A 15,821-nucleotide genomic window follows, 5' to 3' on the forward strand; every position below is an offset into this window, starting at 1 on the left:
CGCTGTCAGTTTATGACACTGTCAGTTTATGACTGTTCAGTAAACCATTCGGCCCGCAATTTAGGCTGGATTTTAGATTTTGGCCCCTTCTCTGATTGAGTTCGACACCCCTAATCTAAAGTATTCTTAGTATATTTCTCTATGATTTTTTTTTATTTCTCTGTATAAATTTGTTTGCTGGATGTATTGCATTATACATACATAACTTAAAACAGGTGACAAGTGTCGGGATTTTACCAGTTTAAGTGAAGTGCAGAGACCATAACTCTTTTAAGCCTTAAAATTTTATTTTACAATTTCAATTGTCTATAATTTATATCTACTATTTTCTTAAATATTGTATCTATATACATTTAAAAAATAAATATTTTCCACATTCATTTTAACACAGAGATGATCTAAAGCAAAGAAAGGCAAAGTGAATTGAAGAATCAAGCAAATGGCTCGGCTGGCACTGGAGAGCTTGCTTCTAGAATGTTCCCATTGCCACTCACTTTCTTTTCATAACTGAAGGCTGTTTCTTCTTCAGAGTTGAGTGTTTCTGCTAGCTGATTAGTCTTCAAATTTTCCATAAGCTCTTCGGAGGTTTTCCGGACTATCCTGGGGATGGAGATACAAGAGGCCAAGGCAATGACTGCAGGTCACAGAGGCACAGCACAAGGGCAGAGGTCACCCAGGGGTCACCTAAGGCATGCCTGGCTTTCAGAGAGGGTGATGTCTGGATTAAAATAGGTTTTTTATTCCAGTTGAGGAAAGAAAAACCCCATGGTTTTCCTATCAAGTATTTTTAGGCTTAATACAATTTCCAGGAACTAAAGATGACTGTGCTATTTTACAGCATGAAGGAATGTCAACATCAAACTTTTTCTTTGACAGAAAAAGAAATAAAATGTAGAAAATGACTCCTGATTTCCATCCCCAGTCTTCGCTTCATCCTACCACCAGGCTTTCCTGGCTAACAAGGTGTCTAATGTGAATGTATCCTGTGGCAACCCAAAGCCCTGTCCATTGGCTCAGCGAAAACCTCTTCCTGAGACACGCGGAGAACACACACACAATGAAGCACCTAGAACAAGGCTGGCCGGAAACGTCACCTACATGCCAACCACTCCGGGGGCAGCGAACCCAGGAGAGGTGCTTGGAGAGGGCATGGAGGAGAAGGGCAGCGGGGACTGAGTGGTGGGGCAGAGAGGGCACAGTGGGCACACATGGTCCAGACCACGGTCCTCCCTAGCGGCCAAGGGCATCTTTTCTCCTGCCTCCTGTTATTTGCTGACCATTAGCTAAATGAGAAGGAACACTAATTCTAAGGAGAAGTGTCTCAAGGGGAGAAATGACCACGGGGTGGATTCCAATGCCACCCCAGCACTCTCTGCTGGCGTTCTCACACCCCTGATGGATGCTGCCCTCCCTGGGAAGAAGCAGCTGGAACAGCAGGAAGGTGACCTTGGGTCATGGTCCAGGCCACACATGCTTGCAGTAACTCCTGGTCTGGCAGCTCATCGCACACTTCACACACACACTGCTCTTCCACAGCCGAGACACACACACACACACACACACACACACACACACACACACACAAAGTCAGCCCTCAGCTGGCATAGCTCAGTGGTTGAGCTTCGACCATGAACTAGGAGATCGTAGCTCTATTCCTGGTCAGGGCACCTGCCCGGTCGCAGGCTGGATCCCCAGTTGGAAGCAGTCAGGAAGCAGCTGACCAGTGATTCTTTCTCATCATTGATGCTTCTACCTCCCCCTCTCCCTTCCTCTGAAATCTCCCTTCCTCATAAAATATGATGGAGTTGTCATGACGAAGCATTACAGATAGAAATGGACAGTGAGGAATGAGGAAGCGAAGTATGCTGTCTGCTATGGTTTGTAATGTGAACAGAGACATATGCTCCTCCTTCTGAACCATGGACCCCTAGTGCTTTCCAACGACTTCTCTAGGACTTGCCGCCAACACAGAGGAGCCTGATTAAAGAGTGTAAAAGCTTCCCTGAAGATGGTTTTCTTGAACTTTGACTTTAGGCATATGGAGGTGTGAGTGGTACAGAAAGGCCTCTACTGTGTGAGGATTGGCTCCACCACTGCCCAAAGATCTGGTACAAAGAGGGACACTGTCCCAAGTGGGTTTCAGATCTGAGACGCACAAAGCCCCAGGTCTTAGAGACCTGACTTCTACTGAATGCTAACCCTGTGTGCTGTCCCAGAAGGTGCTCAGTGGTTCTGAGTTGGGGTCGTATCATCCCCATGTTACAGATGAGGGAGCCAAAGCTAAGTAAGAACCCAGGGAAAAGACAGAGAACGAGCTGCCCTGAACCTTGTTCTGGCCAACTGCAGCTTTTGATTTTCTCTCTGCCAAGCCAGCCATGCACACCGCATGGTCCGAGAGCCTGTCTTCCTCTGTCTGTCTGCTTTTAGTGTGTCTTCCCTACAGGTGGCCAGGGTGAGCCACGATTTGCCCTACAGATACAGTCCCTGCTCCAAGCACAGTGTTGGTAAGGTACTTACTTACTGACCACACCAGTCCATACCTACAGCCGTTCTTTCCTTCCTCCCACCAGAGACTGGGAAAGAATTGGGCGGAGTAAGAGGGGAGTGGAGCTTCCTCATTCACAGCCCAGGGCTTGCAGGCTGAGTGGAGAGAACACGCCTAGAGCAGATGATGCAAACAGAAAGAGAGAGAGAGAGAGAGAGAGAGAGAGAGAGAGAGAGAGAGAGAGAGAACTGCTCTGAGCTCAAGATGTTGCCCATACTTAATGATAATATCTTCCTAGTTCTGCTTTGCTCCCTTCCCAAGCTAAATGTCGCTCTGCCTCCTTGCTGCCCCTGATCTTTGAGGCTCTGACCCAGAGCAGCTCCATAGAACAAGTCCCACAAGGAAAGCTGGTGGCTAGTCCCGAAGTGCACGGTGATGAAGCTAAGAGTGTGGTGTCTCAGCTGCCGGGCCACGGGGCTGTGGCAGGAGGAGAGCTCTGGAGCGGAGTGAGCTGTCAGTCTTTTCCTTACTCCTATGCCTGTATGTGTGCAGGTGCACATGCCGAGAGACAATGACAAAGAACTGAAAGCCCTTCAGTCAACAAAATCACAAGCAAGATGGTAGGGAAGCATTTTATGGACTTAGCCGAAAGCACTATTGCAGGTAATCTCTCAATTTTCTGTGGAAGCAGCCCATCGCCATCTTTCCTCCCTCCCTGCTCCCTTCCTGCCTCAGGGTCAGGGTACAAGGTCACCTCCACTCTTCCTGGGTCTCCTTGGCCGTGGAGTTGGGCGCGATGAAATTGCTAAAAACATTCCTTTTCGATGTTGTCGTGACGAGGCTCTTGATTTTGTTCAGCTTTTCTCGGGCCTGTTGGCATTTCTTCAGGCAAGGCCCACACAGATCCTTCGCCTCCACCAGATATAAGTTTTCCAGCCTCTTGATGGAATCTATGAATGCATCCGTCTCCTCCGGCTGGACAAAGGGGTTCCGCTTGGTGTTGAGCTTCTTCAGCTTGGGGAGCTTGGAGATGCTCGTGGGGATGGCAGTGATCAGGTTGTCATGGAGCCCGACCTCGTGGAGCTCCTTCAGAGCGCCCAGTGTGGTGGGCACGCTGTCCAGGTGGTTCAGGCCCAGGTTCACGGTGCGGATGTTCTTCAGCTGGTTGAGCTCCACGGGCAGCCCGTTGGTGGTCAGCTTGTTGTTGCTGACGTTGAGGAAGAGCAGACTCGTCATTTGGCCGATGGACTCGGGGAGCTTGTCGATGTAGTTGCTGTGCAGATCCAGCCACCGTAGGTTCTGGAACTTGGAGATTGAATCAGGTATTCTCTTGAGCATATTCCGGCTAAGATCAAGCTCGTCTATTTCGGTGAGTTTCAGAATACACTTCGGGAAGGTGGTAATCCCCATCTTGCTCAAGTCGAGGCGTTTTCTCCCATCGAAGGTGATTTTGATACAATTCTTGGCCACATTGAGGGTGATCTTCTTGCCCTTGGGCCCCTTCCCACTCTTGGCCATGCTTTTTAGTAAAGAAATATGTGTGAAGTGTGCTGTTCTGGTTGGTTGGTGATCAGATTGAGGAAAAAGTCACTTGAAACTGTTAGAAGATATACTCTGATAAGAGAAAAATATCAAGTTAGGAGATGGCATGAGAGTATTGGGCTTCTCCCAAATCATAATACCTTGCTCTCTAACCATTTAAAAGGTGGGAAAGAGGAAAGTGGAGAGAAATTAGGGCATCATCAGAAGTCACCTACATAAAGACCTTAAGTAAACTGCATGCCTTCCTCAGACCTCGGTTCCCAGATGTAAATAAGAGGGGCAGGTTCAGGCTGAAGGAGGCTCAGTGTCCATCTCACCGTGTCATTTCCTGGCTTAATAATCGCTCATTGTCCTGGATTTCCAAAGACACCCGCCCCCTCCCCAGCCCAGGGGTACATGTAATGTGTATGTGTACCTAACACTCCCAGACCTTCACCTAAACCTAGTCTTTCCTTAGAGTTAGCTTAAGGTTGCCAGGGTGTGTCTGCTGAATTCTCAGTGGAACCACAGGGCTGACATAAGGAGACAAATGCTCGCGGTGGGTGGGTGGCCAGGTGCCTGAAGTTTCTCTGCTCCGTCATCCAGGCTCTTTCTCAGGAACCAAGTTCAAAAGCACACGAAGTGCCAGCAGCCAGGCCGTGTGCGCCACCATCACATTTTCCTCCTCCGATAATCCTCAGTATCAAAGGAAGCAGGTGAAAACTGCCCTCCCCATGCTCACTGTGAACCACCACGGCCACGCCTACGGAGGGTCCCACCCTGTGCTGGTCCCCCTGGACCACAGCCTCCTGGATGGACGGAGTTCCCCAGAGTAAGCCAGGGAGAGCACCTGTCTGCCCTCAGCATCCTTAATGCTCTTCTGAGCAGGCCTGGAGAGCGGAACCTCTGCTTTAGAAACAAGGCCCCGCCTCATTCAGGCATAATTACTGAAGACAGCCCCAAGGCCACGCATTCGAGGCTCTATCTCACGTTGCTCTGAGAAACCAGAAGGAGGAAAGCAGCTTGAAAACTCAAGTCTGACCCAATCAGGTAGGAGTCAGTCCACTCTGTCTAAGCCGCCCCACCAGGGCACCCACCTCCAGTCCTGCTCAGACAGCACAGCCCGCACTCCCAGCACGCTGGCCACAAAGGCTGCAGGCGGCAAGAGAAGTAACTCCAAAGTAGGAGCAGCTGTGCACCGGGTGTGATGGAAAGATTTCCAAGAAGAGCCTCTCTCTCTGGCCCAGAAGAGCAAGGGGGCGGGTGTCAGGTTCAGAGGGGCTGCAGGAGGCTTTGCTTTGATGTCAGGGGGAGTCAGGTTCAGAGGGGGTGCGGCCCCAGGCAGGCCTGCCTCACAGTCAGCCACGCAGGCACCAAGTCCCAGACCAAGGCAGAGAACCATTCTCTGCACACCCTGTCTCAGCAGGAGTTGCCTTTCTCTCCAACTGTCACTGGCCCTGGAGGCAAAGGGTGGAAAGAGGTGAACAGCCGATTTAGAAAACAAAACGCCTGGATTTCCAACCAGTAGACCAACCGGGGCATTGCAGGGAGCCACTCATGCTGAAAGATTGCACGGAGGAGGGTGTTTATAAAGTTGTGCGTGGACTCCGGGATACACCCTGAGCTGCTGGTGCATGCATGAAACCCTGGATAGGGTCTTCAGTACCAAACCCCATACGCAGAACCCCACGACTCATACTGCGCTGAGAGACTGCTGTGCAGGTTCCGGGCTGGTGCCTGGGGGGACAGAGGACCTGACCCAGTAGCACCGCACAGTATCCGAAAAGCAGAGGGAACCTGGCACCATGATCACAGAATCAGCAGAAGGGCCAGAACTTAATTCGCAGGTTAATGACAAATAGAAGGATTCGCCACCAGCTGAACTGCTGTAAAAGAAATGCTACAGAAAGTTCAGATAAAAGGGACCCATACTAGAGAGAAACTTGTGCTTTGGGCTAAACTTAAGAAGAGCAACGGAAATGGTAAATTTCTGTTAAACATAATTGACTATTTCCTCCTCTTAAGGTCTCTAAAATATCTGTGATGGTTGAAAGCAAGAATTTTAATACTGTCTAATGGGGTTTTCAATGCACAGAGATGGGATATGACAAGCACAACGTAACGGGGACATGGACCGGAGCTGTGGAAGGCAAGGCTTTGGCATGCTTTTGGAGCGGTGAAATAGTAACTCTAAGTAGACTATGGAAGGGAAGTGTGCTGCCTAAATCTCCAGAGCAATCGCTAAAGACAGTAAAAAACTAGGTGCATAAATTTGAAAATAGATTGTATGTATAATTATAAAAAGTATAATATTATCTATCCCTACCTAAATATAATTATAAGTGTACATCTAGTAAAAATTCACTATATAAATTGTATTTATACATCTAAGAAAAATCCACATAATATAAAAGAAAGCAGGAGAGGGGAATAGAAGAAGCAAAATATAACCATTAAAATAGCAGACCTAAATCCAAGCATATCCACCCTTTCGTTAAATGAAAATGTCCCAAACACACTCATTAAAAGCATAACTACCAGAATGGATGATAAAAGACCCAATTATATGCTATCTTTAAGGAATCCACTTTAAATAAATAAAAGTAAGTTTTGAAAAATGGGAAAACACATACTATGCAAACATTAAAGGAAAACTGAGTGACTTTATTAATATCAGTATGGGCAAAGTATATTTCAGAGCATGAAAATTTACCCAAGATTAAGAATATTATAAAATATAGTATTGATAAAGGGACACATTATCAAGAAGATATAAAAATTCTAAATGTGTACATACTGAACAACAGAGCTTTGATATAAATGAAGCAAAAGCTGATAAAATTGAAAGGATAAATGAAAAAATTTATAATTACAAAACAAAATGTCAATCCTTGTTTCTCAATAATCAATGCAAGAACGTGAGAGAAATTCCACAAGGAATAGGGTTGCTCAGTTTTGGCTCTATGGTACTTTGGGACCAGATACCACTTTTCTGTTGGTGGGGGGAGGGGAAAACGGACAGGGGGGAGGCTGATGGGAGAGGATGCCTGCCCTGTGATTGTATGATGCTTATCATAGAAGGCTCTACCCATTAAATGCCAGTAACTCTACACTACGTATCAATAATGTCTCTAAATATCACCAACTGTCCACAGTGGGCAAAATTGCTTCCCTACCCCCACCGTGAGAACCAACAATATAGAACTGGACATTCGTCAATGGACTGGATCTAGTTGACATGTGAAAACACTCTACCAGCAACAGGATACACACTCTTCTCAAGCACACATCCAGCATTCACACACATAGACTACCTTCTTAGCCATGAAGCAAACCTTAACAAATACAAATGAATTAAATTAACAATATCAGAACTATAACTGGAAAAATCTCCAAATAATTAATTTTAAAAATATTTATAAATACTTCATGAGTCAAAGAAATCTCAAGGGAAATGAAAAATATTTTAACTGAACAAAAATGCAATAGAACATATCAAAACATATGGTATGCAACTAAAGCAGTGGTCTTATACGTTCATACTAAGAAAATTTTAAAAATCAATAATATAAATGCCCACCTTAGGAAACCAGTAAAGAATAACAAAATAAACATTTAGCATGCACAAGGAGGAAATAATAAAGACAGGAGCAGAAATCAAAAGGAGTAAAACCGAAAGGAGAAAGACAATGGGGAAAATCAATAAAACTAAAAGCTGGTTCTTTGAAGAGTAATAAAATTGATAAATCTCTAGCCAGACTGACAATGGAAAAAGGGGATGACAAAATTATTAATATAAGTAATTAAAAAGAGGATATCACTAAAATCCCACAGACATTAAAGGGTTGATTAGGGAATAATACAAACAACTCTAGAATAAGCTTTAAAGTTGACCACAAACTAATCTCACTCATGAATAGAAAACCCATAAAAATCTATTTATTAAAGATACTGAATTTATAGTTGAAAGCTTTGGCATGTAAAAAAAACCCTCTAGGACCAAATTATTTTATTGGCAAATTTTACCAAATATTTAAAGATGACAACAACCATTTTTACATGATGTTTTCAAGAAAATAAAAGAAGGAATACTAGTTATTCCTAACTTATTCCTAACTCAGGCCAGCATTCCCCTGATACTAAAATCACACATAGGCAATATAAAAAAAGAAAACTACACAGCAATATCCCTGATGAACAAAGGCATAAAAGTCTTCAACAAAATAAATAAATCGAATCTAGCAATATATAAAAAGAATAATACACAACAGCCGAGTGGGGATGCAAGTTGATTAGTTATTCAGAAATAGATGTAATAAAGCATATTAACAGGTTCAAAAGAAAAAAGCACATGATCATATCAAGTGATGCTGAAAAAACATGGTACAAGTTTAACATCTAGTCATGACAAAACCTTTCAGCAAGCCACTAATATAAAGGCATTTTTCTAGCCTGATAAAGAGCGCTCTCTCTCTCTCTCTCCCTCTCTCTCTCTCTCTCTCTCTCTCTCTCTCTCTCTCTCACACACACACACACACACACACACACACACACACCCTACAGGTAAATCAGGCTTGGTGATTAATTAAATGCTTTTCTCTCTAAGTTTGGAAACAAGGAAAGAAGGTGCACTCTTGTTATTCCTACTCAACATTTTATTGGAATTCTAGCCAGTGCAATAATGCAAGGAAAATATTATAAAAGGCAGACAGATAAAAAAGAATGAAATGTCCCACTTTACAGATGCCTTAATTTGTCCACACAGAGAATCCTATAAATTTTTTGAGTTTAACAAGGTTGCAGGATACAAGGTTAACACACAAAAACCCCACTACATTTCTATATATAATACTATTGATGAAAATTCTTGAAAAATAGTAATGCTTTAGAAAAAAAAACAAAAAACATTTGTGTATTTCACATAAGTAAAAAAAAAAAATGTGCAGGATTTCTATGACCAAAATTATAAAACACTGATGAAAGAAAGCAAAGATCTAAATAAATGTACAAACATACCATGACTATGAGTTGGAAGACTCAGTATAGTTAAGATGTCAATTCTTCCCAAATTGGTCTGAAGATCAATGCAATTCCAATAAAAATCCCAACAGGAATATAGCATACACACATACATACACACACACACACACACACACACACACACACACACACTCACAATCACTCTCTAGAGGCCCAGTGCACGATAATTCATGCACTGGGGGGGGGGGGGGGGGGGCGCTTTAGGCTTTAGCCCAGACTGCTCCCTCTGGCAGCCCAGGAGCCCTCAGGCAATGTCCACCTACCAGGTTAGGCCCACACCCTGTGGGGAGCGGGCCTAAGCCAGCAGTTGGACATCCTTAGCACTGAGCAAAGATCCCCCTGTGGGACCACACTCACCACCAGGGACAGCTGCTGCATTGAACGTCTTCCCCCTGCTGGTCAGTGTGCATCATAGCGACTGGTCATTCCTGGTCATTCTGCTGTTAGGGTCAATTTGCATATTACCCTTTTATTATATAGGATATATAGAGAGATTCTAAAATTTATATTGAAAGGAACTATAAATCCAAAATAATTTAAAAAAAATAAAACTGGAGGATTTGTGCTTCCCAATTTTAAAACTTATCCCATAATTACAATATGTATTATTAGTGAAAGAACAGAAATATAAATCAGTGAGGCAGACAATAGAGTCCAGGAATAAGGTCACATAACTATGGTCAATATAATCAATTAATTTTTGACAAAAGTTCAGAGAAAATTCAATAGAGAAAAAATAAATATTAATTAAATTGTGTTGGAGCAGTTGGTTACCCATATTCAAACAAAAGTGCATCCAACCTAGTGAAATGACCTAAGATTAACTCAAAATTAATGATAACTGTGAATATAAAATACAATACCATAAAACTTTAACAAGAAAACATAGGGGAAAATCCTTATGACTTTGAGTTAGGCAAAAGCACAATCCATAACGAAAATACTGACAAAGTGAACTCAAGGTCAAAAGTAAGAAAGCAAACAATGCAATTAAAAATTTTCCCAAAAGGTTTAATAAAACATTTCACCATAAAAGTTATATGTTTGGCAGATAAGCCCACAGAGAGTTTTGCCCAGTGTCCTTAGTCACTAGAAAAATGCAAATTAAAATCACAGATACCACTGCAGTTATTAGAATTTCTAAAATAAAACTAAAACAAAAAGACCAGTAGTACAAAGATTTGTCAAGGATATGAAGCAACTAAGAGTGCTCATATTTTGCTGATGAGAATTCAAAATGGTTAGTTACTCTGAAAAACAGTAGCAATTTCTTATAAAATTAACCATATATCGATACTTATCATATGACCTGGTGTTTCTCCAAGTAGGTATTTAGCCTGGAAAAACAAGAACTGCATTCATACAAAAAATGGTTCATGTATGTTTATAACTGCTCTCTTCATAATTGAAACACATGCATACACACACACACACACACACACACACACACACAGAAAATCCTCCCGAGGAGTTTCAGCGGGTAGATAGAAGAAGTCATAGCGGCCCATCCTGACAATGGCATAGCATTAAGCATGAGGAGGACATGCAGCAACTTGGTGAATCTCAAAAGCATTTTGCTGAGGCAAAGACACCAAGCTCAATAGTGCGCATAAGGAATAGCTGTATTTAATGGCATCTGGAAAAGCCACAGTGAAAGGTACAGGGGACAGATCAGTGGGATGGGGAAGCTTTGCGGGAGAGGAGGCGGTGGCATGAGCTGTTGGAGAGCCTGCGCCACCTACATGCTGGCCATGGAGGTCCAGCTGAAGCTGCACAAGTGCTAAAGCTCAGAGGGCTGTCTGCACAACAAAAGGCCATTTTATTATAAGTAGATTTGAAACTTCTTTAAAAACACTTCAAAATCTTTGGGACTCTTCATTCTACTCTGTCTCTTACCACAGTTGCTGGCTCAGCCCAGCTTGGCAGTCTGAGACATTTTATACCCATCCCACCCCAGCCCTGTTGTGCCTTGTAGAGTTCATCCAAATGCATATATGCAGGCACTGCCGCGTGTGCACACGTCTGCTTGTGTGTGCACCCGGTGGGGAACAGCTCTGCACAGGTGGTGCGTCAGAAACTGTCCAACTGCACTTGAGTTAAAATTTAATTTTAAAAAGATGGACTAATAAGGTGCGTAGCCAGACTCAGCAAAGGAAAGGACAAGATGCCCAGGACATTTGCGCTTGAGATGAGCAAAGGACAGTTGTTCGTATGCCTGTACCCCAAACAGTGCAGAGCTCCGGCTTTTATTGGCAACTCGAGCCCATGGGCCTGAACAAATAGTACAGTTTCCTAGTCTGTGATTCTAATTAGTCTTTTGGGACCCAAGCCAAGTCGACGCCTATTCCTGCGTTCTTGATTTGTTCACTCATTCAAAAGCCTATTGAGAGCCCCCACGCGTCAGCCGGTTACACAGCTGAGCAGTGAACGTGGCCAGTCCCCAAACCAGAGAGCTAAAACCCAACTTGTCACTGACCTGGCCACCGGCTTCCCCGCCACCCCAAAGCTGGGCTCTCTTGTGTGTCATATATAAGGTCAAGTTCAGCTCAGGGGGCAAACACACCAAGCACGGTACGAGGTGCCCTAGAAGAAGGGGGTGCTTCTAGGAGATTGGAGATGAGCCAGTTTGGTCCAGCTGAGCCTGCCTCCCTGCCCCCATAGGTAGAAGCAGTCCCAGCTCCGATGAGTGATGGGAGGAAGCAGCCTGGAGCTGCCTGCAGAGCACTTCTCCATTAGGGAGCTGCTCTCCAGCAGGAACTTCGGCTCTGAGCCTGCCCATTCATGACGGGCAAGGCTGCATGGGGGCCGGCAGAGTGCACTTCACCTCCTCCCCATGTGTCTGGGTCCCAGAAAGCCCCACCCCACCACGCTTCCCTCAGGGCCACCTGACCTGTCCGGGCCACTAGCTCTTGGTTGTAGGGCAGGGGGTGCTGTGTTGCTCAGAGTCCAGGCTGGGCCCTAAGCTACTGAGTGACACTAGAAGCAGACCACTGACAGGAGCCTGCAAAGACCGGGGCCTCCCTCCCCACATGGCGGACACCTGCCCACCCCTCCCTGAGCAGGAGAGTTAATATTGGCAAAGGAAGTGTGAAAGAGATGGTCTTTGGATACAACTAAAACAACTAAAACAAGGTAGATGGTCTGTTATCCATTCCCAGAATCCTAAAGGGCGGGACCAACCCACAGGGGAGCGGGCAATTATAGACAGAAAGAAAGGTGAATAGATGGTGGGATGTCTGGTGGACAGATCGATAGACAAATAACAGATTATATTTCACAAGAGCAGCTCAGAGGCCAAATGTGAGAAGTTGCTAAATGTACTACGTCGCCTTGTTTTTGTACTTCGGAAAAACTGGACCAGTTGGTTTGACTTTAATTTCTAATTATTTTTTAATCTAGTCATTGTGAATCAAACAGCATGGTGGGACACCCCATGGATATCTAAATTAAAAATGTAATGGTAACCCATATTTTAATGGAAATATTTCCAAGCATTTCAGTCGTAAAATCATTATCATCACCGTGATAATAGAGTTTATCTGCTGCTTCATGCTCATGTATCTTAATATTTTTAAGTAAGACTGGCTTTGGACGTATCTGATATTTTAAACATGTTGCTAACGTGATCTCACAACAATCACTTCACCCTCTGGACTGAAGCACTGAGATGCAGGATGGACACATTGTAGAACTAAAAGCCCAAAGTCACCACTTGTTCTCAGCCAGGATGTGGGACTAACTTCATGGCAAGGTTCACGCCAAATGGATGAGAAATGTGTTTTGCTTGCAGGCCATCTCTCAAGGGAAAATGATGCAAACTTTGCTCCGTAGTCATATTCAAAAGTCATTGTATTTATCCTCTCCCTGGAGACCCACTCACTGGGCATGTCACAGCCTGCCTCCCTCTGGTGAGACTCCGTGTGGCTGCCTGCAGTGACCCAGTGCTCACTCCAGTGCTTATCTGGAGTGAGCTGTGCCTTCACACAGGAAGCCATGTGGGCCACCGAGGGGTGCGTCTGGAACCCCTGGCCAGGCCTCTAGAATAGGCATTTGACTCTTCAGAGTGTGCATGGGGGTGGGCAGGGTGGGGATGCGCCTGTGGGCGAGGAGCCGGGCTCTGCTACCTGCTGCTCAGTGCTATCTGGCCTTCGGAGACAGGCTCACAGGGAATATAAAAATGGAGACTGCAATTGTAAGCAGGCAGGACCACATGTAGAAGGTTCCAGTGCTCAAGATGGCTTGTGCAAGGGGTTGCCTCCAGATTTCTCAAAAGATGGCTGTGCTCAGAGCTCCCAGCTGTGAGCAGGATAAAGTGAGCTCCACTGAAGGTGAGCCTGTATCCGCAGGGCACTTTCCTCAAAGGGGTGCCCAGTGAGGGGAAGCAGCAGCTCAAACACTAGTCTCTGCCTGGTTGTGGAGCCATAAAGTGCTCAGGGAGACTCAGACTTTGGAGGGAGAATTCCACGTGACCCTGAAGCCTGTGGACTCACACCTGGCCGTCCCAGGCCAGCCCACAGGGCCCCTGAGAACAGCAGCTGCTTGCTAGGCCCAGCCCCCTCACCACCACCACCGCCCCCCCTGCCCCACACACTTCCTAAATAATGAATTAGCGAATTAGCTTGCCTCAGGGTTTGTAAGTGAAGCACAGGGAGAACCAGCACTTCTGAAGTTGCTCCCTCAAAGGAGAGAACGCAGAGTTTGAAGCAGCTGTTGTTTGCCAAAGTCCGTCTATAAGTGCAGGCCAGCACCAGAGAGACTTACCCTGCCCCAGGTCTTCCTCCTCAGCTGTGAGACTCTGTCACCTGGCAACAGGACTCTCCCCTGCAGTTAATTAGCATAGTCCTGAAGCCAGCCTGTGAGGGAGAACAGTGGCTGAAAGGTCTCCAGGCACCCAGTGTGACACACAGGGCTCCCCAGTGGGGCACCGCCCACCCCATAACCAGTGGGAGGTTCATGGCCAGGACTGAGCCGCTATCCATGGCGACGGCCATGTGAGCCCTGCTAACAGGGAAAAAGCCAGCTTTGCCTCTTGTACCACACCGAGTCCCATGAAATATCATTACCCTTCCTTGTAATCTGTCCAGATAGTTTTTTATGCTCTTTCATTTTGGATAAGGCTGTTTTTCACCTGTTCATTTATTTGAATTTATTTCTCTCTTGCAGTCTTTTATTTGCACCCTTTTTATTTTTATTTCTTAACTAGAGGCCCAGTGCACAAAATTCATGCATGGAAGGGGGGAGTGTCCCTCAGCCCAGCCTGCACCCTCTCCTATCTGGGACCCCTCGAGGGATGTCTGACTGCCCTACGGTAGGATTGGGCCTAAACAGGCAGTTGGATATATCCCTCACAATCCAGGAGTGCTGGCTCCCAATTGCTCACCTGCCTGCCTTCCTGATTGCCCCTATCCACTTCTGCCTGCCAGCTTGATCACCCCCTAACCACTCCCCTGCCAGCCTGATTGCCCCTAACTGCCCTCCACTTGCAGGTCTGGTCTCTCCCAACTGCCCTCCCCTGCTGGCCATCTTGTGGCAGCCATATTGTGTCTACATGGGGGCAGCCATCTTGTGTATTGGAGTGATGGTCAATCTGCATATTACTCCTTTATTAAATAGGATGGAGGCCTGGTGCATGGGTGGGGGGCAGCTGGTTTTCCCTGAAGGTTGTTCTGGATCAGGGTGGGGTTCCCTTGGGATGTGGGGCAGCCTGGGTGAGGGGCCTATGGTGGTTTGCAGGTCAGCCACACCCCTGGCAGCCAAAGCAGAGGCCCTGGCATCTGGGATTTATTTATCTTCTATAATTGAAACATTGTAGCCTTGAGTGGAAGCCAGGGCTGAGGGAGATTGGCCATCTCCATTGCCAGGGGAAACTCAAGCCTCCTGCTCTCTCCAGCTCCGTGGCTACTACCATTTTTGTTAGTATTTATTTATCTGTGTAATTGAAACTTTGTAGCCTTGTACAGAGGTCAGGGCTGTGGGAGCTTGGCTTCCTCCATTGCCAGGAAAACCCAAGCCTCCTGCTCGATCCATGGCTGCAGCCATCTTGGTTGGGTTAATTTGCATACTAGATCCTCATTGGCTGGTGGGTGTGGCTTGTTGTGTGTAGCACAGTTATGATAAATTTGCATATTATCTTTTATTAGATGGGGAATTCTCACCCAAGGATATGTTTATTGATTTTTAGAGGAGGGGGGGAAGGGAGAGAGAGAGAGAGAGAGAGATTGGTAGATGAGTTGCCGCCCATATTCACCCCAACCAGGATTCAACCTGAAACCTAGGTTGTGCCCTAATCCCTGACCAGGAATCAGACCCACACCTTCTGGTGAATGAGACAACACTCCAATCAATTGAGCCACTGGCCAGAGCTCTTTGTACAGTTTTCACACCATTAAATGGAAGTGACTATAAAGATCATAATAGCATACAATTTTATAATCATCTGTTCTCAATGTCATGCCAATGTGTGGTTTCTGAAATCTACATTTTGAATGAACTCACTGGATCTGGTGGACATGGCTTTTCCTGCTGTTTCCAATTTGGCCCTACCCTAGATAAGGCTGCCATGAAAATATTTGTGCACTTACAATCTTTTTGTTAAAAAATGTTCTTTAAATTACATTTCTAGATATTGAGAAAATTGATTTAAAAAGGATAACTGTTCAAATTATTATGCAAATAATAAAATAACATTGTAGAAAAATTAGCAAATGCATATGTACAAATGAAAAAATAAAAATACTCTAAATTGTGCAATCTAGATAGAATCAGGAAATAAGTA

General features: G+C 45.2%; 2 protein-coding genes across 6 annotated transcripts in view; one reads left to right on the top strand and one right to left on the bottom strand.

Annotated features, from left to right (window-relative positions):
* The window catches only part of WDFY4 (WDFY family member 4), a 240,091-nt gene that overhangs the window by 188,987 nt on the left and 35,283 nt on the right, over window positions 1-15,821 (top strand). The window lies entirely within an intron of this gene.
* On the bottom strand, window positions 273-13,836 carry LRRC18 (leucine rich repeat containing 18). Of its 2 annotated transcripts, XM_084904363.1 has the most exons (3): window positions 13,808-13,836; window positions 3,240-4,099; window positions 273-600 (listed from the first exon to the last, which is right to left on the bottom strand). In XM_084904363.1, exons 2-3 carry the CDS (start codon window positions 4,001-4,003, stop codon window positions 432-434), a joined length of 933 nt encoding a protein of 310 aa, XP_084760489.1. In that variant the 5' UTR covers window positions 4,004-4,099; window positions 13,808-13,836; the 3' UTR covers window positions 273-431. The 2 variants fall into 2 exon arrangements, with proteins under 2 accessions (XP_084760489.1, XP_084760490.1); XM_084904364.1 differs by lacking the exon at window positions 273-600 and having other exon boundaries at window positions 3,105-4,099; window positions 13,808-13,835.

This window comes from Pipistrellus hanaki, assembly GCF_964339955.1.
Source record: "Pipistrellus hanaki genome assembly, chromosome: 14".
In the NCBI taxonomy this organism is placed as follows: domain Eukaryota; kingdom Metazoa; phylum Chordata; class Mammalia; order Chiroptera; family Vespertilionidae; genus Pipistrellus; species Pipistrellus hanaki.

Coding starts and splice junctions, on each gene's coding strand:
- LRRC18 (XM_084904363.1), bottom strand. CDS start 4,003: ATGGCCAAGAGTGGGAAGGGGCCCAAGGGCAAGAAGATCACCCTCAAT. Junction 601..3,239: donor GAGACCCAGGAAGAGTGGAG/GTGACCTTGTAC, acceptor CTCCATCCCCAG/GATAGTCCGGAAAACCTCCG.